Consider the following 21,724-nt stretch of genomic DNA (forward strand, 5'->3'; position numbering starts at 1 on the left):
GCAGATTAGCTTACCAGTTTGCAACCTCTGCACCCGACCCTTCCTATTATTCTTATGTTTTGCTCCCTCCTACCCCCTGACCCCACTAATATACCAATCAAACTTGGCTCTTATAGGAAGGACTTTTGTTAGGGATTATCTGGTAAATCCGATTAACTAATTTGCCATGTACTATTGTACCTTTTTGCCTCCTCTCCTGTAGTTCCTTGCGCTCCTGGAAAATATGCACTTTTGACAGCACTCGGCCCCCAGTCAAAGACTACCCCCTTTATTGTTTAATCCTCACACCTGACTAGGAGGCTTTCAGACCACTTAGAAGAGAGGGGACAGCCTTGTGATAAGAAGGTGGTTTAGGTTTCTGGTATTCCTCAAACAAAACAGAACTGCTTAGGCCTCCTATATCTAGGACTGGTGACTTCTTCCACTCCAAGATGTTTTTCTGCCATGATTTTAGAGCAAAAAATACACCAGAATTTGGGACATGGACACTAGTTATTCACAGATTTCACAGGCCAGCTAGTTTAGAATTGGACCTTTTAGTACCATCCTTTGTAATGTCAGGCCTGATGTCAAAGCTATGCCTGCTCTCTCCTCTTTCCTTAGGGAGCCAGAGTAGGACAATAAACTAGCTCTAGAATCCAGATTTAGAAAAACTATTGTTTTGATAGGAACTGACGAATGGAATGTAGATTAAGGAACCGAACCATTGTCTACTTCAGAAAGTTAAGACCCCCTTTTTTTTGGAATGACCTAAAAAGTTTGTAAAGTAAAAGAGTTGGATTTTCCCTAAGACTTTCAGAATATTCTAAAACTGGTCTATAACATGGGAAAATCTAAGAGCAACAGTGAAAACTATGGGAAGTCCATTAACAGCCTCTATTAAAATAACTTTTTCCCCAATTATAAAATAATTAAAATGTTGAAAATAAGTTATATATGTTGATTATATCCAACTTTTAAGATAAAAGATAGACACTATTATATATATATATATATATATATATATATAGAGAGAGAGAGAGAGAGAGAGAGAGATTTCAGAGAGGACGGGAGAGAGCTAGAAACATCAAGATGAGAGAGAATCATTGATCAGCTGCCTCCTGTGCACACCCCCTACTGGGGATTAAGCTTGCAACCAGGGCATGTGCCCTTTACCGGAATTGAACCCGAGACCCTTCAGTCTGCAGGCCAACAGTCTATATCCACTGAGCCAAACCAGCCAGCTAAGGTGCCACTATCTTAATATATAGCCTCCAAGTCTTTTTTCGTTTTTTGTCCTTTTTTCTGACTGTATCATGAACATGCTCCCTTGTCATTGAATATTCTTCCTCAATGGTTTTTTAATGGTTGCATGTCAGACAGACACATGAATATACAATTTAGCCAATCTCTGTTGGATGTTTAAGTGTTTCTTAATTATAAGTAATGCTGCAACAAACACGCTTTTATATAAGTCTATCACCAGTCTTCTGAAGAAATATCTGGGAGGAGTATGCTGCATCAACAGATATGAACGTTTTAAGGACTTTTACAAACTACCAAATCTGACCACATCCTTTAAAGACCTTATTAAAAATACTAGTTTGTGGCACTTATACCTTTATTCTTGAAGGATTTCGAGAAGTCAGTTCATTTCCCAGAATGACCAGTTGTGTGAAAGTCTAGGATTCCTTTTCTGCATTTCTTTGCATTCCTTAATGAAAAGGAATGTTTGCCTTTTGTATTTGATGGATCGGGGAGCAGAGGCAGAGGTATTTTGTAATACGCTTTCACCTAGTAATTAGGTCATCAGGCTGTTGCTTATTTTTGGATGCTTGTGGGTGGCAAGCAATTGTGAGACCGGAGGCAGCTTTATTTTGCTGTTTCCAAAGCTGTGGTTCACAGGGTATCCCTGAGCAGCTTCAGTCAGTAATGAGGTATTTTCACCATTTTATGAGAATGACCCGTGCTGCCTGTCCTGTCAGTGTGAGTGACCTGTAAAGGGGAGAGGGGAAGGAGTTATGGAGAGGATAAAGGCTATTTGGGGGTGGGGGCAGATCTTTGATTTATGAGCTCAGCTTTCTGCATAGACAGCTGTGTGGTCCCTTAGCAAGTCTTGTCTTGTATGATTAATGTATACCAGGGGATCTCCTAATGCAGTGGTCGGCAAACTGCGGCTCGCGAGCCACATGCGGCTCTTTGGCCCTTTGAGTGTGGCCACGAAGTTTCAATTGCACTGTACATGCAGTATTTTGTGGAAGAGCCACACTCAGGGGGCCGCAGTTTGCCGACCACTGTCCTAATGGAATTAGATACTTACCAAGATGGAGCAGTTGCTCTTCATTCATTTTTCTCCTGCCTTCTTGATAAGCAAGAACCTACTTGCCCCGTCTCCTTCAGCCATTATTTAAATTAAATATCTGACGGCCTGCTGTAGATAGGGTTCTAGAGCCTCCTCTGTTGTAATGCTGACCTGTTCTCTCTAAGGACAGAGTGAGGGTGAGAGACATGGTCTGGAAGGATTGGAAGAAACTTTAGAAATATAGTTCCAGCTTCTAATTTTATAGCACAATTGGTTTCTGGCTTCAGAAAACTTACAGTCTTTTTAGAAATAAGATCCATGGGAAACGACTAAAAACCAGAACAAATTTTTAAAAGTACAAGCAATGAATGGTTTAGTGCAGCGGTTCTCAACCTGTGGGTTGTGACCCCTTTGGCGGTCGAATGACCCTTTCACAGGGGTCGCCTAAGACCATCCTGCATATCAGATATTTACATGACGATTCATAACAGTAGCAACATTACAGTTATGAAGTAGCAACGAAAATAATTTTATGGTTGGGTCACAACATGAGGAACTGTATTTAAAGGGCCAGAAGGTTGAGAACCACTGGTTTAGTGCCAAATGAGAAGCGTCAACAGTAAAGGCTTTCAGATTTCAGAAAGAGAGGGAACTTTGGGCCCTGGAGATCAGCACCTCATGCTGGAGAGTTTGTTCAGTTGTTTGTTTTAATTTTTTAACTGGGCCTTAGAGAATGAGTAAAATTTGAAAGTTAGAGTCCGTTCCTCCCAGGTTAAGTGGTATAATAAAAGGCAGAAGATGTCTGGAAACAAGGAGTGGGTGATTTTGACTTGTGCGACAGGTTTCTTTCAATCACTTGGCTGTATAATTTGGAGAGGACCTGAAGCCCTTTTCTTAGAAAGCAAGCAGAATTGTGAGGGCCGTGTTGTCCTGGAGAGCCTGTAGCATCTCTGTCACTAGCACGTAAGAGTTCAGAGATAGCCAGCAGAGCCACGGCTCCTGTCTTCCTGATGGGCTCCTGGGGCCACGTCCGCAGATATACACTTAGGTAGTTTTATGGAGTGTGACTCAGAGTGTTTAGGGAACCTAGTCATCTCTAGGTAAAGTCCTGGCTGAGAAAAGGTCTCCCTCTTTTTTGTAAGGCTTGCTTCCTAGGGAAATTTACTGCCCCAAAGCCTTCAAGTTCCTCTGTGCTTCTCAGTCAGGCCTCAAAGCTTCAGGCTTTATTTATTTATTTATTTTAAATATATTGATTTTTTACAGAGAGGAAGGGAGAGGGATAGAGAGTTAGACACATGGATGGGAGAGAAACATGGATCAGCTGCCTCCTGCACACCTCCCACTGGGGATGTGCCCGCAACCAAGGTACATGCTCTTGACTGCAATTGAACCTGGGACCTTTCAGTCCGCAGGCCAACGCTCTATCCACTGAGCCAAACGGGTTAGGGCGCTTCACGCTTTATTAAAACCTCGAAGTTATTGGAGCCTTTTAAACTTTCAATGAAATCATCTTAGTGTGGGCTGTAATTCAAGTAATTCACAAAAGATAAGGATTACAGACATTTAGACATAAATATCTTCCAACCTTTCCATATGCTTAAAAACAATACCCCTTTCAACTAAAAGCTGACACTTAAATACTGTACTTTGTTTTACTACCAGGTATACTTCAAGATACTCAAAGATTTTTTTCCTATTTAGCCTGCCTGAAGGGCTAATATTTGAGCTTCATTCTCCCGGAGGTTATTAAAATGTAAATCTTTTCCTATTAAAATTAAATAATTATCCACCATTTACATTGTAACTTACCTTAGGTGGGAAGGATGAGGGAGAAGGTGAGATAGAATTAAGGTTTGGAGTGGGTAAGAGGGATCCTCAACTTGTCAGTTTGGCTTTGAAGTCAGCCCAGCCATCAGAGTGCAGACCTGAGGAAGTTCTGCTCTGATGGCCCCAGCTCTCACTTGTGAGCTGGAGTTCAGATGTAGCTTCACAAGGTTAGAAGTTGAGTGCTATTTTCTAAAATGATCAGTAAAGTGGCTAGGAAAGGTGCCTGGGCCTAATAGGTGACATTTTCAGTTGGCTAGAACCCTGGCTTGTCTAACTGGCACAAATAGATTTATTTATTGGACATAGACTCCGGCTTCGCCATGGGCCCTGTCTGTCTTCCAAGTGGTGACACCATTAGACAGCCTTTGTGGGGGTGAGAAGTCGTGCCACAGGAGCTGGGCAAGCTGCAAGTGCATTTATTGCCTGCCTAATCCAGATGTCTGGCCCCCTCTTTTTTTTTTGGATGAGGTTGCAGTTCTGGAGGAAATTTGCCTTTTACTCCTTAATCTTCTATTATGTAGGGAAGAGAGTAGGCTTTAGCTCTCAAAAATGGGGTATGAGCTCACAGATGAACTTTTTTCCTTTTTTTTTCAATCTCTATTTACTGAAATGCATTTTAGGGTTATAAACTATTACTTCTGTTTCATGTTCTTCCTGATCACTTGCTTTAAATTTATATTATAGCTATTGACATTTTAATAAAATCTCATGAATACATTTGAAGATTTTGCATTACCTTCTTAACACCTTCTCGGTGTATCACATCAATAAATTATATATCTGTACTAGAGGCCCAATTTGTGCACTCAGGGAGGGTTCCTCAGCCCAGCCTGCGGCTTCTCGCAGTCCGGGAGCCCTTGGGGGATGTCTGCCTGCCACCACCGCTGTGCTCACCAGCTGTGAGCCCGACTCAGGGCTTCTGGCTGAGCAGCGCTCCCCCTGTGGGAGTGCACTGACCACCAGGGGGCAACTCCTGCATTGAGCATCTGCCCCCTTGTGGTCAGTGTATGTCATAGTGACCAGTCATTCTGCTGTTGGGTTGATTTGCATATTAGCCTTTTATTATATAGGACTAGGGGCCCGGTGCACGAAATTCGTGCACTGGGTGGGGGGGGGAGGGAGTGTCCCTCAGCCCAGCCTGCCCCCTCTCACATACTGGGAGCCCTCAGGCATTGACCCCCATCACCCTCCAATCACAGGATCGGCCCCTTGCCCAGGCCTGATGCCTCTGCCAGAGGTGTCAGGCCTGGGCAGGGGACCCTCATTTCCCCCCGATCACTGGTTCTACGCCCCACCCAGGCCTGATGTCTCTGGCCCAGGCATCAGGCCTGGGCAGGGGACCCCCTTCTCCCCCCAATCACCGGCTCCGCCCTCACCCAGGCCTGATGCCTCGGCCAGAGGCGTCGACCCCCATCACCCTCCGATCGCCTGATCGGCCCCTTGCCCAGGCCTGACGCCTCCACCAGAGGTGTCAGGCTTGGACAGGGGACCCCCATCTCCCCCTGATCACTGGCTCTGACCCCCACCCAGGCCTGATGCCTCTGGCCCAGGAATCATGCCTGGGCAGGAGACCCCCATCTCCCTCTGATCTCTTGCTCCACCCCCCGCCCAAACCTGACGCCTCTGACCCAGGCTTCAGGCCTGGGCAAGGGGACCCTCATATCCCCCCAATCACTGGCTCCGCCCCACACCCAGGCCTGATGCCTCTGGCCCAGGCATCAGGCCTGGGCAGGGGACCCCCAGCCCCCTCCGATTGCTGGCTCCGCCCCCTGCCCAGGCCTGATGCCTCGGCCAGAGGAGTTGACCCTCATCACCCTCCGATCACCAATCACCGGATCGGCCCCTTGCCCAGGCCTGAGGCCTCCGGCAGAGGTGTCAGGCCTGGGCAGGGGACCCCCAGCTCCCCGCAGTTGCAGGCTCCGCCCCTGCCCAGTCCTAACACCTCTGGCCGAGGCATTAGGCCTGGGCAGGGGACCCCAGCTCCCTGCGGTTGCAGGCTCCGCCCCTCCCCAGGCCTAATGCCTCTGGCCGAGGCGTCCGGCCCAGGCAGCGGGGACCCGCAGCAGCAGCGGCGTCCCAATCGAGCGGGCTCCGCCCCTGCCTGGGCAGTGGGGACCCACAGCGGCAGCGGCGCCCCGATCTCGCGGGCTCCGCTTTAGGCCCAGGCAAGGGACCCCTAGCTCCCGGGACTGCCAGCTTCGCCCGTGCCCAGCTCCCATCGCTGGCTCCACCCCTACTTCCCGATATCACTGGCCAGGGCGGCAAAGGCGCCCGATTCTCCGATCATGGCTGGGGGGCAGGGCAAAGGCGGTTCCCAGGGCCGCCTTTGCCCTGCCCCCTGGCTTTTAGCTCCCCCCTGGGTTTCCGATCACTGTCAGTGGCAGGGGGCTTCTTCCTGCTTTCCCTTTCGCCTCCCTGCATTGTGCCTACATATGCAAATTAACTGCCATCTTTGTTGGCAGTTAACCGCCATCTTAGTTGGCAGTTAATTTGCATATCGCCCTGATTAGCCAATGAAAAGGGTAGCGGTCGTATGCTAATTACCATGTTTCTCTTTTATTAGTGTAGATTTTTACCTATGAAGTATTGACCTTCAGCATCAAGGGGTTAAGTATATCATTAAGACAGGTAGTAGTTATCTGTCTAATAAATGCCCCTGGCACTTGACTGGCTTGATTCAGTTCAATGTACTGATCACATAATTCATTTAAAACTCACGCAGACACTTTTTAATGACCAATGCAAACTGAACTATATCTTAGAAAATAAGATTGCATAGTACATTCACACAATGGAATACTATGCAGCAAAGAAATTATTTATAAAAAATTTCTAATGGCTTAAAATATAGAAACTGTATGTGTGTTACTCTCTCACCAATATTAAAAATATTTACATGTGTGAAGAAAGATAAAGGAAAAAAAGACAGAAAATAAGTAAACCAAATGTGAATAGTGAGTGGTTCTGTCTAGATGAGAAGATTATGAGTTATTACATTTTTATTCCTTATACTTTTCTATTGTATGCAGTTTTTAAAAAATATAGATTGGGTATCACTTCTATAATGAAAAAGAAATCCAATAAGGGATTGTAAATCATTTTAACCACCTACTTCAGTAAAGGATTAAAATACAGTGAATGTTTAAGGTTAAGTTAATGCTTTCTGTAGCAAGACAATGAAAAACTTCCCCTCAGAAATTTTAAAAATTACTTTGAATTTACTATTTAGCACTTTTAAGTTATCTTACGTGTCATTATGCATTGTTCCTATAGCTCAGTGTTTCTTTTTTTAAAAGTATATTTTTATTGATTTTAGAGAGGAAGGGAGAGGGAGAGGGAGAGAGAAATAGAAACATCAGTAATGAGAGAGAATCATTGATTGGCTTCCTCCTGCATGCCCCCTACCGGGATCAAGCCTGCAACCAGGGCATGTGCCCTGCCCGGGAATCAAACTGTGACCTCCTGGTTCACAGGTCGACGCTCAATCACTGAGCCACGTTGGCCGGGCAGATCAGTGTTTCTTAAACTGGGTAATGCTGGTGCTAACTCATAGGTTTGCTGCAACTGTTTGGAAAACTAATTCAGAGTTTTACAAAATTGATGGTAGCAGTTATGAAAATCTTGAAACATTTTAGTTCTGTGTCTTGTGAAATTATTTTATTTTTTAAAATAAACCTTTTATTGAATTACTAGAGGCCCAATGCACGAAAATTCTTGCAAGAGTAGGCCCTCCTTCCCCTGGCTGCCAGCACCGGCTTCCCTCCGGCACTGGCTTCCCTCCGGCACCTGGGACCCGGGCTTTCCTCGGGCTCCTGGGACCTGGGCTTTCCTCAGGCTGCCGGCAGGCATCCGGGACCGGGCAGCTTCACTCCGGCCCCGGCTTCGTCCGGAAGGATGTCCGGTCTAATTAGCATATTACCCTTTTATTATTATAGACTAGAGGCCCGGTGCACGAAATTCATGCGGGGGTGGGGGGTTGTTCCTCAGTCCAGCCTGCACCCTCTCCAATCTGGGACCCCTTGAGGGATGTCCGACTGCCCGTTTAGGCCTGATCACAATCCAGGACTGCTGGCTCCCAACCGCTCACCTGCCTGCCTGCCTAGTTGCCCCTAACTGCTTCTGCCTGCCAGCCTGATCACCCCCTAACCACTCCCATGCCAGCCTGTTGAATGCCTAACTGCTCCCCTGCCAGCCTGGTCTCCCCTAACTGTCCTCCCCTGCAGGCCTGGTCACCCCTAACTGCTCTCCTCTCCAGGCCTGGTTCCCCCCACTGCCCTCCCCTGCAGGCCTGGTCACCCCTAACTGCCCTCCCCTGCAGGCCTGGTTGCCCCCAACTGCCCTCCCCTGCAGGCCTGGGTCCCCCCAAGTGTCCTCCCCTGCAGGCCTGGTCCCCCCCAAATGCCCTCCGTTGTAGGCCTGGTCCCTCCCAACTGCCCTCCCCTGCAGGCCTGGGTCCCCCCAATTGTCCTCCCCTGCAGGCCTGGTCCCCCCCCCAACTGCCCTCCCCTGCAGGCCTGGGTCCCCCCAAGTGTCCTCCGTTGTAGGCCTGGTCCCCCCCATGCCCTCCCCTGCTGGCCATCTTTGACCACATGGGGGCGGCCATCTTGTATGTTGGAGTGATGGTCAATTTGCATATTCTTTATTATATAGGATAACACACATCCATAAAAGTACACAAATCTTAAGTGTACAACTTACAAATTTTCAACATACCTTTGTAACCACATCATTTTATATTTTTTTGTTTTGTGCTGCTATGTCTTTGACAAAATTTTCATAGTTCTACTTTTAAAAATACATTGTTGTTTAGTGTTCTGTGGTTTCCATAAGTTACATTCTAGATATTCTGCACTTTTTGCTCTCATAATTTTATTAACTCTTTGAGTTTTTACATTTTTCAAGGAGCTCTAAAATTTCATTCAGAATATTGCTATTCTTAGTTCATGGCAACAAAAAAGGCTTTTATCAGATAAAAATGCAAAAAGGTAATAACTGCAAATTATTGACATCTAGCCTGTGCAGATTTAATTTTTCTTTCATTCCCAGTGTGGCACACGTTTCCCCCAGTTGGCTGGTTGTGTGGAACTTGATTCCTGTGCCTCTGCATATGATACAGCTCAGGTTGCTAATCTGAAGAAGCAGATCAGCAGCCAGCAGTAAGTGTGTCAAGCCTAGAAATGCTAGACCGAGCTGGGAGGAACTTTACAGGCGTTAGCCTCAGATGGGGAAACCGAGTCCTGGCAGGTGACATGCCTCCTCCAGGGTCACAGAGTTGGCACCAGAACCGAGTCTAGAATCCTGAATCTAAACCCCATTACTAACCCATGCTAAGTCACTATTCTCATCTTAAAGTTCACCCTTTCTACTGAAAATGCAATCCTGAGACTGCGAAATCGACTTCTGAAGAAAGATAAATTACCTAACACGTTTTCCAGCCAAACTTCTTAATGGGGGTAACCTAACAGCATTGATCTATTTTGGAAAGTATCCCTTGGGTTACTTCGGGCAAATGAGGGATGGTGTGGGATGGTATAAATGCCGGTCGGTAATTGTTTAGAGCAGGTCTGGGAGGACGTTCAACTGGAGTAACCCTGGCAATAGGGAAAGTGTGGCGTGATGTTGACTTGTGACCCTTCCCTGGGGAGCAGCTGTGTCAGGAGACCTGACAGAGCTTCTGGAACACAAAGTCTCAGTCTGTGCTCCCCGTCACTGGGCAGGGAGACTAGCTACTGTGCCTGGGAGATGACCATCAATGTTATATTCCTTTTTGTTTTTGAGATTTTGTTTCAATTGGCGAAAGGTAGATAAGGAAATAAGGCTGCTCTTTGGTTTGCTAAGAGAGGCCAGGGAACATAGTAAGTACTGATAAGTGTGGTGGGCCCTGGGGATTTGGGGGGAGTTCACCATCACCCTCCAGAAATCCTGGTTCTGTTGGTATGTTGTTTAGGGCAATGCACAATTCTCATCAGAGCACACTGATTTCTGCCTACCTATAAGTTTGTAGAAAAAGGTGTCTTCTGAGTCTCACATGGCAGCCATCGTTGGTCTAACCCAGGGGTGGGCAAACTTTTTGACTCGAGGGCCACAATGGGTTCTTAAACTGGACCGGAGGGCCGGAACAAAAGCATGGATGGAGTGTTTGTGTGAACTAATATAAATTCAAAGTAAACATCATTACATAAAAGGGTACGGTCTTTTTTTTTTTTAGTTTTATTCATTTCAAACGGGCCGTAGTTTGCCCACGGCTGGTCTAACCTCTAGTGCCCCTCGCCAAAGCACCATCCAGCAAACCCATTCTATCCTTTCTCACTCTGTTCCCGGAGTACAAGCCTTTCTCAGAGGCTCTGTCCCTCACATATCTATGGCTGTTCCTGCCTTTGAGCTTTTGGACATGTTTTCTCCCTTATGTAGAATGCCCCTTCCTCCCCTTCTGTTTCTCCAAATCCTGCCCAGCCATTAAGGCCCAATTCAGTTCCCATCTTCTCTCCTCAGAACTCATGTGGCACTTCTACCCATACCAGGCTATGGATGGTATAACTACAGTTCAGCCTACTGGTGAAGAGTGGACTCTGGAGCTAGCCCGTCTGTGTGACCTGGGCCAGAAGCTTTCCTGAATCTAGAGTTTTATAGAGTTCTTCACCTATAAAAATGGGAATAATAATTGGATTTAGCCATAAGTTGTGTAGAGTGAATGAGTTCATACTATTAAAACCCACAGAACAATGCCTGGTACATAAGTTCTCATTAAATATTAGTTATTATTCCTTCTAGCATGTATGTAATCATGGCCTTCCTTGTGTTGTTCAATCATTTTAAGTATTTATTGGCCTCTAGTGACATTGTAAAGTCCTCTCATGAAGAAAGCAGCTTGATTTTACACTTCTTGTTGACCTTTTCTAGCCATACATGTGCATATAATAGTTCCCCAATACATGAAACTAATACTGTATTAAATAAAGAAAGTAGATGGAACAGGAATAAGGAATTGAAAAGAAAATACAGGCTTCAGTTCACAGATGGTGTTTTCTTATGAGTCTTAGAGCATGCAATTTGTTCTTTTTTTCTTTCCTTGTCCTGAGTCTAATGAGCTCTTCTGTCACACTCACCAGAGGTATGAACATCACTTAGCAAGGATGCTAGAAATTTCAGGAGGTTGTTTCCGACACTGTTTTCTTCTAGGCCTGTGCTGGGATGGAATCTCAGACAGTAGATTCTGATCTATCAGAATATCTCAAAGCAGGTGGGTCCTGAGCTGGGTGTTACTAACATACCTCCCTTGCTGAGGGGCACGGGCAACTCACCAGTAGGGAGGGGACCTTACCCTTCAGCCACCCTCTCTTTGCCTTTCCCTCCTCCTCTATTAGCAGCTGAGATGCTCACAAGCACCCTCTTTAGCCATCAGTGTTCACAAACATTTGGGGGAAATCAGAGGTTACCTTCTGGTGGGAAGAGGTGGGGACCCAGGCAGAAGCTTTCAGTAAAGAGCCAGGTGCAGACAGGAGTGTGGTGATGGCTGAGCTGCCAGAGGGGTCCTCGGCCACTCACCCAGCAGCCTGGGACTTTAGCCAGGGTCTCCACAAAGCCCCGTGGGTGCCCTCTCTGTGATGAAAATGCTGTGTTTCTCCTTCTCCTAGGCTGGAACAAGACATTAAAAAATTAAAGGCTGACCTGCAGGCCAGCAGGCAAGTGGAACAAGAGCTCCGCAGTCAGATCAGCTCCCTCTCGAGCACCGAGCGAGGGATCCGCTCAGAAATGGGCCAGCTTCGGCAGGAGAATGAGCTGCTGCAGAACAAGTATGTGCACCTGTCAGGCCTTTGATGAGCCAAGTGGCCTCACTGCTGCTTTTGTTTCCAGGGCTGGGAGCACAAGATTCATGATGACAAAGGGATCGAGCAAAGGGGTTTTTAAATAAAATGTTTAATTTAATACCAGATATACAACATGTTATAAAATCTGTAAGAACCTATTTCATTTCAACAAAAGTTTGTTAATATTGCTATTTTGTCTTCTCTCATTTAATGACTTATCTTAATTTAAAATAGTTATCAAGCTTTTATGATAATATACGGAAAGTTGAAAAGAAGTATTTCTGCCACAATTTGAAGCTCTTGATCCTTTGAGTGAAAGTTTCCAGAGCACTGGACTCCATTTACTGTGACTTCCCAAACTAAATGACATTGAACTTTGATTTTACTTGAAGAGACAGGCAAAAAGCCAGCTCTTCTGTGTGAATTCTTATGCTTTCTATTAATTCATTCTGGAATTATTTCTTGACTCAGTATGGGTCTGTCCTTTTTTTATTTTTTAGTTTCTTAGCACTGTGTGCCTACAGTAGTGAATAATATTATAGGCTTTGGGTTTTCTGGGCTTGCCCTATTGAAAGAGTAATTCTTCAACATTTTTAAGGAATGTAACTCAAAAGTTTAAGCATTATAGGCAAATAACCTCTCCACTGCTTCTGACCCACATGTGTGGTGACTGTAGCATTGATACATAGAGAACATCTCACCCTTATTGATGTATTTAGATAAACTGACCTTATATTGTTATGTTAAGCTGCTGGGTGGTTGTAGGCAGGGAAGAAAATATGGCTGAAATTTCCATCTGAAATGAAGCATCCTATGACCCTACAAAATGTAGTTTGGGATACTCTAGAAAAACCATCTCACAGCTGGAAAGAAGAGGCAGCAGCATAATTGTATTCAGGCAAAGAAAGACATTCCCCCAATCACCCTTTACCTCAGTTTCAGTGGTGCTGGTTCCATCAGCTGTGCCTTGGTCAGACTGAAGTTCTTTCATGGTGCTTTGGGGCACTTGAATTAGTTCTGCTGTTATATTTCCCTCTGATAGAAACTTGCTTTACCCTATTTTCTGAATGACCTTCTGTAGATAGAGCAGAAGCTAGGTCTGTATCTTATATGGCAGCTTGCTTATTGGTATTTAGAAATTGTTAAATAATTATGACAGTGTGTTCTCCCTGGGCACTCTGGGAGTTGACATTTATGTTTGCTGTTCAAAACTCTTCTTTACTTTGGCCTTAAAATGACAAAGAGGAGCCATGTTTTTCCAGGGTTCATAGTGGGTATTGTAATTGTAAAACTCTGTGTGACAATCATTTCCATATAGGTTACATAATGCTGTGCAAGTGAAGCAAAAAGACAAACAGAATATCAGCCAGTTGGAAAAAAAGCTAAAAGCTGAGCAGGAAGCCCGAAGCTTTGTAGAAAAGCAGTTAATGGAAGAGAAAAAGAGGAAGAAGTTAGAAGAAGCTACTGCTGCCCGGGCTGTTGCATTCGCTGCTGCGTCTAGGTATGTCCGTATCACCTGAGTGTTTAATCTACGGTTGGCTTTCCTTGTACCGAGACAGCCATGGGAATTTGATGCTTCTGGCAGGATTAGAAATACAATAGTCGTGCATGGATGGATTGCTTTTAATTATGGCTTTATTAGCTGGTTTAAACTCCATCTGTGCAAGTTTGCACTCTCTTATAACAACTTCATCCTCAGCGATCTCCTCCATAAAGTGAGGGGAGAATATCACCATGCCTCCCACACCTGGGAGGCAAAGTGCTGCTCATAAAAGGGTTTCCAGCTATAGCTGGTTTGGCTTAGTGGAAGGGTCCCAGGTTTGATTCCCAGTAGGGGGCATGCAGAAGCAGCCAATCAATGATTCTCTCTCATCATTGATGTTTCTATCTCTCCCTTTCCCTTCCTCTCTGAAATCAATAAAAAAAATATATATATTTTAAAAAAGGGTTTCCAGTCACTTTCTTCCAAACTGATAATTACTGAACACTTTGAAAGAACCAATCTAGAATTTTGTACTCTTTCTAGAACCATCACTACTCCCTACTCTTTGGTGTGTGTTTCTGAAGTTTTTAACTTAAACCTAGAGGCCCGGTGCATGAATTCGTGCACATTGAATGGAAATTAATTAGAAGAAATATTTTAATACCGCTATTCACCCTTTCTCTATAATAGAAGTGTCAACCAAATTCACAATCGACAATGACAGATGGAAACACATGTGTGCGATTGGTGCCAGCGAGAGCTTTATATATAGATAGATAGATAAACTTGCTTAATTAGACCTGCTTTCTGATTTAGCTAAACTTTTTCCAGCTCAGTGAAGCACCCCAACTTCTTTCAGGTAATTGTTAGCAACACAGCAGTAAATATCAACACGAAGCAGATTATTATTGTAGATCATGCAGGGAGAACAAAGGGTAAAATATTTAACTGCAGCAGTGTTTGACTATATTCTGCGCAGTGAGAAAACCTGAAGTCATTTTCAAGTTCCACCATTTCTTTCTTCTTTTCAGTTGGTTCAAGTTTCTAAGCTTTCTAAATCTCCATTTTCTGGGTAATGAAAAGACAATAGGATTCCACTGAGTCTCCTACCTGCTCCAGGACTTCTGTGAGGACCAAATGAGATGAGGCACAAGAAAATGCTTCACAGACATTTGGTTAAAGTGTGAAATGTTTCCACCTGGCTATAAAGCAAGTCGTGTTCCTGGGCTGAAGAAACTCCAGGGAAGCTAGTCGCTAGGGAGAGGAAGGTGGGAGTTGCTACGTGACATCATTACCCAGCGCCCATAGCTGGGCTGGGCTGGGCTGTGGGCCACATTTTGCACCATGGGGTCTTGGCAGCATTGGCTGCGATTTGGTGGGGTGTCACTCCAGGGTGGTGGTGGGGCCTGTGTTCCTCTTGGGGGAAGCCGAGTGTTGCTCTGTGGGCACCAGGTCTACAGTACCGTTTCTCTGTCAATGCCAGTGTGTATCATGGCAGCTCCTGTGTTGAGCGTCTGCCCCCCTGGTGGTCAGTGCACGTCATAGACCAGTTGGACGATCAGACACTTAGCATATTAGCCTTTTATATATATAGATGGAAGAAAGGTAAAATCTTGGTTCCCAAGTACTATGTACTAACTGCTTATGTCTTTGTTGGATATCAGCAAATTGTCAAATGAGCTGGAAAAGATGGGGGGAAAGGAAACATAAGTCACTCTTAGATATCATTGAACTTGTGGAGTGATACAAATTAGGGACTACTTCCTATACCATTGAAAAGTATGCAAATATTTCAAACTTGATACGTAACTGCTATCTGAATATAAGCAAGGAGAGAAGATAGGTAAGAGCCTCTTGGTTTGTTTTTGGCTTCTACTTCACTTTTTTCCTTTGTTTTCTTGATCAGTGAAGTCATCTGCATGGTAGAAGTCAGTTACGGGTTTACAGATGCAGAGTGAGGATAAATTATTTATTTCATTTTAAGTTTCTATCGTAATTTGTGTCTATGTGATATAATTCTACTGGCATTCTTCCTTGAGTTTTGCTTTTTTGTATTTGGTGTGTTAATAGCCTTCTTTTGGGTTCTGGCATTTGCAGAATAATTGATCAATCCTCAGCTTACCTTTTAGGAAATAACAGCAGGAGAGGACTCTTTCTCCTGTGTGATCCTGTCTCCCCTCAGCAGACTCTGTACTGCAGATAGCTGAGCTCTCACTTGGCTTATCAGCATCTGTACAGACACACAAGACCCTTTATTAGTCTGCCTAACCCAGTGGTCGGCAAACTCATTAGTCAACAGAGCCAAATATCAACAGTACAACAATTGAAATTTCTTTTGAGAGCCAAATTTTTTAAACTTAAACTATAAAGGTAGGTACATTGTTATTAACTTAATTAGGGTGCTCCTAAGGCTTAGGAAGAGCCACACTCAAGGGGCCAAAGAGCCGCATGTGGTTCGTGAGCCACAGTTTGCCGACCACGGGCAAACTAACCTAATCTAATGTGGAGTTTTTGGTTTGTTAATTGTTTGAAGATTTGTAAGCATTTCTGAAGTACTTAAACTTGCAGGAGATTTTTCTGAACAATAATCTAGTGTGGCCCATGCTGTCCTTAATTCATCTACCATCTACCCTTTCCCCCCACCAAAACCCACTGAGAAGTATATGACAATTCCTTAACCATGTGTGTAGTGCCTCTTGCTAGTATACCTGAGAATCAGTAAATTGGTTTTCTTCTCTACTCTAAATCTCTTTTGTTTCCAGTTAAGCTTATTTGTTTTGTTTTGATCTTACTCTTAGATGGTCCTCATCACTTGTGTTGAGATCGTTTTTATTCTTAACGAAATCTCAAGCCTTTGAGTCTCTCACTGGACCTATATTTTTGTGTAGGCAAGACACCTACTTTCTCCATCAGGCTGTTTCTGCAATCTTGCTGTCATCTTTTGTAGTTTATCCTTATTGTAGCCTTGAAAAGGCACCTAATGCTGCTCCCTTCTGTTTACTCCAGGCCTGTGACAGCCATCATTAAAGAAAGGTGAAAGTCTCAAGGCATAGTCCCTCAAAAGTGGAAAAAAATTCTGGTTCACTGCCCCCTGCTGGGCATGTCTGGCTCTGCCTTGCTCAGTTTGTGTGCATTGTCTCAAGTCATATGGCCAGGAGGGAAGCTTGTTGGGAAACCTCCATTTTTATCCCAGTTCTGTGATCTACAAACTAGGTAGCCATGAACTAGTATTATATCTTATTTATAAAAGTGGATAATATACCCTATCCCCATCAAGAACGTAGTGTGGGTGAAGTACCTAGCTTGGTGCCTGGCTCATATTAGATATCCAGTTAAAAAAATGATAATTATTTTTTGAGAGTTTGTTGAAATTATCAAAGAATAGAGAGCATACCAGACAGCCAATACCTGACTGACTTTGGAGTATAGAGAAGTATCAATCCTGCAATATAAATAAACCAATAGTTTTTTAAGTCCCCTTCTCTCCTTCTCTTCCTTTTCAAAAGGGGAGAGTGCACCGAAACCTTACGGAATCGGATCAGAGAATTGGAGGCAGAGGGTAAGAAGCTCACAATGGACATGAAGGTGAAAGAAGACCAGCTCAGAGAACTAGAACTGAAAGTCCAGGTAATGGGAGGACTAAAGGCTTTCTCATACTTGAATTCCTCTTCTGCGTTGATTGGTGGCCTTGGTGCTTTCTGATACAGGCAAATCCCATTGCATCTGAAAAGCTCTGTGACCAGAGGAAGCTCTAATCTTGTCCAGCTCATTGATGTCATATTTAACTTAGTCAGATTCTAATACAAGCCAGAAATGTTGATGGTCCTTTGACATGTTTTATACCAGAATTTGAATTACTGTAGATTCATTTTATTTTTCTAGGTTATAGGCCAGATTAGTGTCCTTTGGGATTTCTGCATCTCTTATCAGCCCTCACCGTCTCTCCATCCCCAGGGAATTGGCCATTCTGGTTGCTCTGAGCTTTTCCAGATTGCAGTTCTGAGCAGTACATTGGGAGGAAAGCTGCCAGTGCTGTGAACGTAGCCAGTTTTGGGAGCCATGTGTACTGTGGCAAAGTATTTGGCATTGGCACTTCAAGGGAACATTTAAAATGAATGTCATATATTATAAAGTTACAGTAATTTTTATAAAGTTACAGTAATTTGACTCGTGTGCGGTAAAGGTAGCATCAGAAATGGATGGGAATGGTGAGGAAAAAACAATAAAATTAGAAGGTCATCTCCATTCTATACAAAAAGAAATTCCAGATGAAGAGTTGAATGCAGAAATAAAAAGACATTTTATTTTAAACTACGTGAAAATATAGTAGAATTTCTTTCATCTTGAAACAGGGGAAGACTTTCTAAACAAAAATAGTGGAAGAGGTAATGGAAGGAGACTAAACTTTGGGTGATGAGCATGCAATATATAGGTGATGTGTTATAATACTGAAACTTATATAATCTTATTAACCAATGTCAGTCACCCCACAATTAAATAAGTTAAAAATTACATTGCAGTAAAAAATGTAATGGAAGAAATCACAAAGCAGAAAATATAAATTAGAATAATCAACTGGGGGAGTATAGATATTGCATCAAATATAAATAAGGAATTAATACTCTCGATATATAAATAATTCATAAAAATTGCTAAGCTCAAATATACAGAAAAATAGGCAAAGGATACCAACAGTTAATTCACAGCAGAACTAGAAATGGCTGATAACATTATTATATCCTTATTAATCATAAGACATAGATTAAAATTGAGTATCATTTATCGCCTGTGAAATTAGCAAAGAATTTTAAGTGATAATATCAATCTGAGTGAGCCTGCAATGAAATAGGCCTCATACATTGCTGGGGAAGTGTAACTTTCTGGAAAGGCTCATGTACTTTTTAAGTATTTTCCTTGTTAGGACTTCAACCTAAGGTAAATATTTTTTAAAGTCTTATTGATGATATATATACAGAGATGTTCATCATGGTGGTAATATAGATGCAAAAAAAAGAGGAAATAATCTTAACAATAGGTGATTCATTTAATAAATTATGGTACATATATATGAGGGAGTATTATGCAGCCATTAAGAATTACATTTTCAAAGAACATTTGTGATTATGTAAGTTTTTTTTTAATTATACAAAACTGAACACATACTGTAACCTCATTTATGTTAAAAGATACACATGTGCTTAAAAGACTAAAATAACATGTATCAAATTTTCACAGTGTTGGGATTTTGGGTGATTTCCATTTTCCTCTTTGAACTTTAATATATTTTAAAATTCTCTATAATATGTGTGGATATCTCTTTTAAAATGAAGAAATTAAAATATCTCTATACATATATTTATTGGTTACATCACCAGATGTTTTAAGTGGACTTATTCTGCAGTGTGCCCTATTAAAATAATTAACATTTTTACAATTGTTAGTGCAAATTGAGAGTAGAATTTGGCAAATTTGATTACAGCATTACAGCAACATTTGCAGCTGGCAGCAAGGAAAACGTTCTTTTTGGTTCTGAATTAAGCTTGTAAGAAAGTGTCTTGTTTGGAGACAGAAAAACCCAACACAGTCAGATTTATCTAAAATGTTTTTGTATGTGCACATCACCATACAAATACATTTTGCCCTCTAAGTGGTGGGTCTAAACCCATAGAACACTAGCATTCTGTGTTCTAGGGGCCAGGTCAATAAGAGCGGGATTTTATTTGTGATTTCAGGCTAATTTGTAGACCAATGCCAAAACTATCTTGTAACATTGCTGCTTTGATGATATTGATAGGAGCTTCGGAAGTATAAGGAAAATGAGAAGGACACTGAGGTGTTGATGTCAGCTCTCTCAGCCATGCAAGATAAAACACAGCACCTGGAGAACAGCCTGAGTGCAGAAACGAGGATCAAGCTCGACCTGTTCTCCGCACTGGGGGACGCAAAGCGGCAGCTCGAGATTGCCCAAGGTAGGGGGACAGCGGGCCCCCAGGGGAGGTGGTGTGGCTGAGAATGCACAAGGACGAGAGTGTATCAGTTTTCTCCTTAATGGTTTAAACACCCAGCATACAGTTTTGCTGAATTAGAGAACTGCAGAGTCACTCAGAGGTGCTGGTGCAGCAGTACTTACAGGGTCTGTGGGAACATGGAGAGAGGCGGGGACGAAGCCAGTCTGAGGAGTCAGAGGGCTCAGGGAAGCTGTTGTCTGAGCTGGGTCTTGAATGATGAGAAAGGGTTAGCCCAGTGAAGAAGCAGTAGAGTGGAGTGAGGACTAGAGAGGCATATAACAGAAGCAGCAGCTTGAGCGAGGCCAGGGAAGCTAGGGGCCTGATGTGTTCAGAGCTGCAGCTGGCTGTGAGAGGAGAGTCTGGAGAACTGGCTGTTCACTCAGCAGGTATTTATTAAGACCTACTGTGTGCCAGGCATTGTGAGAATCCCTGAGGGACCAGACAGTAACAGACATTTTGGTCTTAGGGACCACTTTACTCTCTTAAAATCATTGAGTACCCAAAGATGTTTTTATAAAAACTGGGTTATATCTATCAACATTTATCTATTAGAAATGAAAAGTTCAAACATGTATTTCTTCACTTATTTTAAAATAAACATATTACTTGTTAACATAAATAACATTTTTATGAAAATTAACTATTTTCAAAAAATTGTAATGAGAAAAGTGACATTGTTTTACATTTAGCAAATCTCTCGTTTCTGGCTTAATGAAAGATAGTTCCATTCCCATCTCGTTCTACATTCAGTCTGTTGTAATTTCACTGGCCATGTTGTTTCTGGAAAACTCTTCTATGTCCATGAGGGAATGAGTGTGAAGAAGGCCAGTCATGCCTTAGTGCGATGGACCCTGTGGATCCTGTGAGAGGGCAAGCCACGCAGCAAGGCAAGGCCTACTGCCCTCAGAGAGAGGAGAGGGCGTGAAAGGCGAGAGGAGATACTGGGTGGCTTCATGAGGGAGGGGACTCAGCTTTGAAGGGTGACTTCTGAGAGCAGAGAACGGCAGGGAAGAACATTGCTACCTGAGGGAACAGTGAAAGCGAAGGAAAGAAAGTGTTGGGAATGTCCAGGTGAGCAGACCAGTGACCTCAAGTTGGGGGGCCTGGCAGAAGAGAGGGGGGGAGAGCAGGAGGACCATGAGTGAAGCCTCCTAGAGAACATATTCCCTGATTTTCAGGAGGGGGGGTGAGAGGTTCTGGCGTTGTTTTGGAAGTCTCTTTCCAGTAGCTGTGTGAAAGATGGATTGAAGAGACAGTGGAGGCAGGGAGGCCGTTTAGGAGGCTACCACTGTCCTAGCTAAGAGTGATGAGTGGGGGAGCAGGATGCCCAGACGGGAGGGAAGGATAAAGGTGCCAGAACCAAGAAAGAGCAGGAAGTTGTGAGGAGTGAAAAGAGAGAGTGAGTTTGGTTTGGGACGTTTCCATGTGGAGTTGCTTCCTGGACACCCAGGTAAAAAGAGTTCATCAGTCATTGGGAGTTTGGGCCTAAACTCCAGAGAAAGGACCAAAATCCCTGTGGGTGGGGGTGGGATATAGAAGCTACGAGAAGTTAGCGAAGCCATAAGAGTGGCTTGGAATGGCCCAGCTGGTAGAGCAAAAAGAGAAGGGAGTTGAGAATCGGGCTTATTAGTCTGTGGACTCAGGGAAAGCATTTGAAAAGAAGGTTCCAGGGATCCTGCTTTAAGGCTGAACTTCTGAGCATACACTGGCTTTTTGCCTGCTTGGCCCAGCTCCCTGGGAAGTGGCCACCTCTCTCTGCAGCATCCCGTTTACTCCGATTTGCCAACGTGGAAGAGATTTCCCCCTGCAGTGAGGCAGCACCTGGTCTCCAAGTAGCTGAGGGGAGCTTGTCCTGTCAGCCCAGGAATTCTTGTAAAGCAACAGAGAAGCAGAGAGAAATGTCTTTTCCAAAAGCTCTGGGAATGTTTGCATATTACTGATTAAAGACATCAAATTTAAATCTGTGTAGAAAAAAGATCCAGTGGCTCATATATCAGATGCTGTAGGAATTTTATTCATCTGAGGCTAATTGTGTTAAAAGGGAAGGCGGGCTTTGTGCTTACTTACAGCTGAGGAGACATGAAGGAAGTCCCAGGGAGCAGGTTCTTCCCACGGCTCTGTGCTGCTGCCTTTCCCACTACTTCCCTTCACTGTCATGCTCAGAATATTCTAATAGGAACCCAACTTTGTAATTCAAATCAAACCCCTGTGTTGCTTTTCTCCTTCCTACTATCTATATCATTTGATTCATCCTGGTTTCAAAATGACTTTCATCTCTGCTACATCCTTTTAAAAACTATGCCACCAAGGGCAGCTA

The 21,724-nt window shown here is 43.7% G+C and overlaps 1 protein-coding gene across 1 annotated transcript in view; it reads left to right on the top strand.

Annotated features, from left to right (window-relative positions):
* MACO1 (macoilin 1) overlaps positions 1-21,724 on the top strand; it is a 60,302-nt gene that overhangs the window by 35,557 nt on the left and 3,021 nt on the right. The window contains exons 7-10 of the mRNA XM_070404394.1: positions 11,743-11,901; positions 13,235-13,417; positions 16,906-17,026; positions 19,194-19,368. Coding sequence (XP_070260495.1) covers positions 11,743-11,901; positions 13,235-13,417; positions 16,906-17,026; positions 19,194-19,368 — 638 coding nt within the window. The remainder of the gene's footprint in view (positions 1-11,742; positions 11,902-13,234; positions 13,418-16,905; positions 17,027-19,193; positions 19,369-21,724) is intronic.

The sequence above is a fragment of the Myotis yumanensis genome, unplaced genomic scaffold (assembly GCF_028538775.1).
Source record: "Myotis yumanensis isolate MYYU_CA2020_CCGP unplaced genomic scaffold, mMyoYum1.0.hap1 SCAF_2, whole genome shotgun sequence".
NCBI lineage: Eukaryota > Metazoa > Chordata > Mammalia > Chiroptera > Vespertilionidae > Myotis > Myotis yumanensis.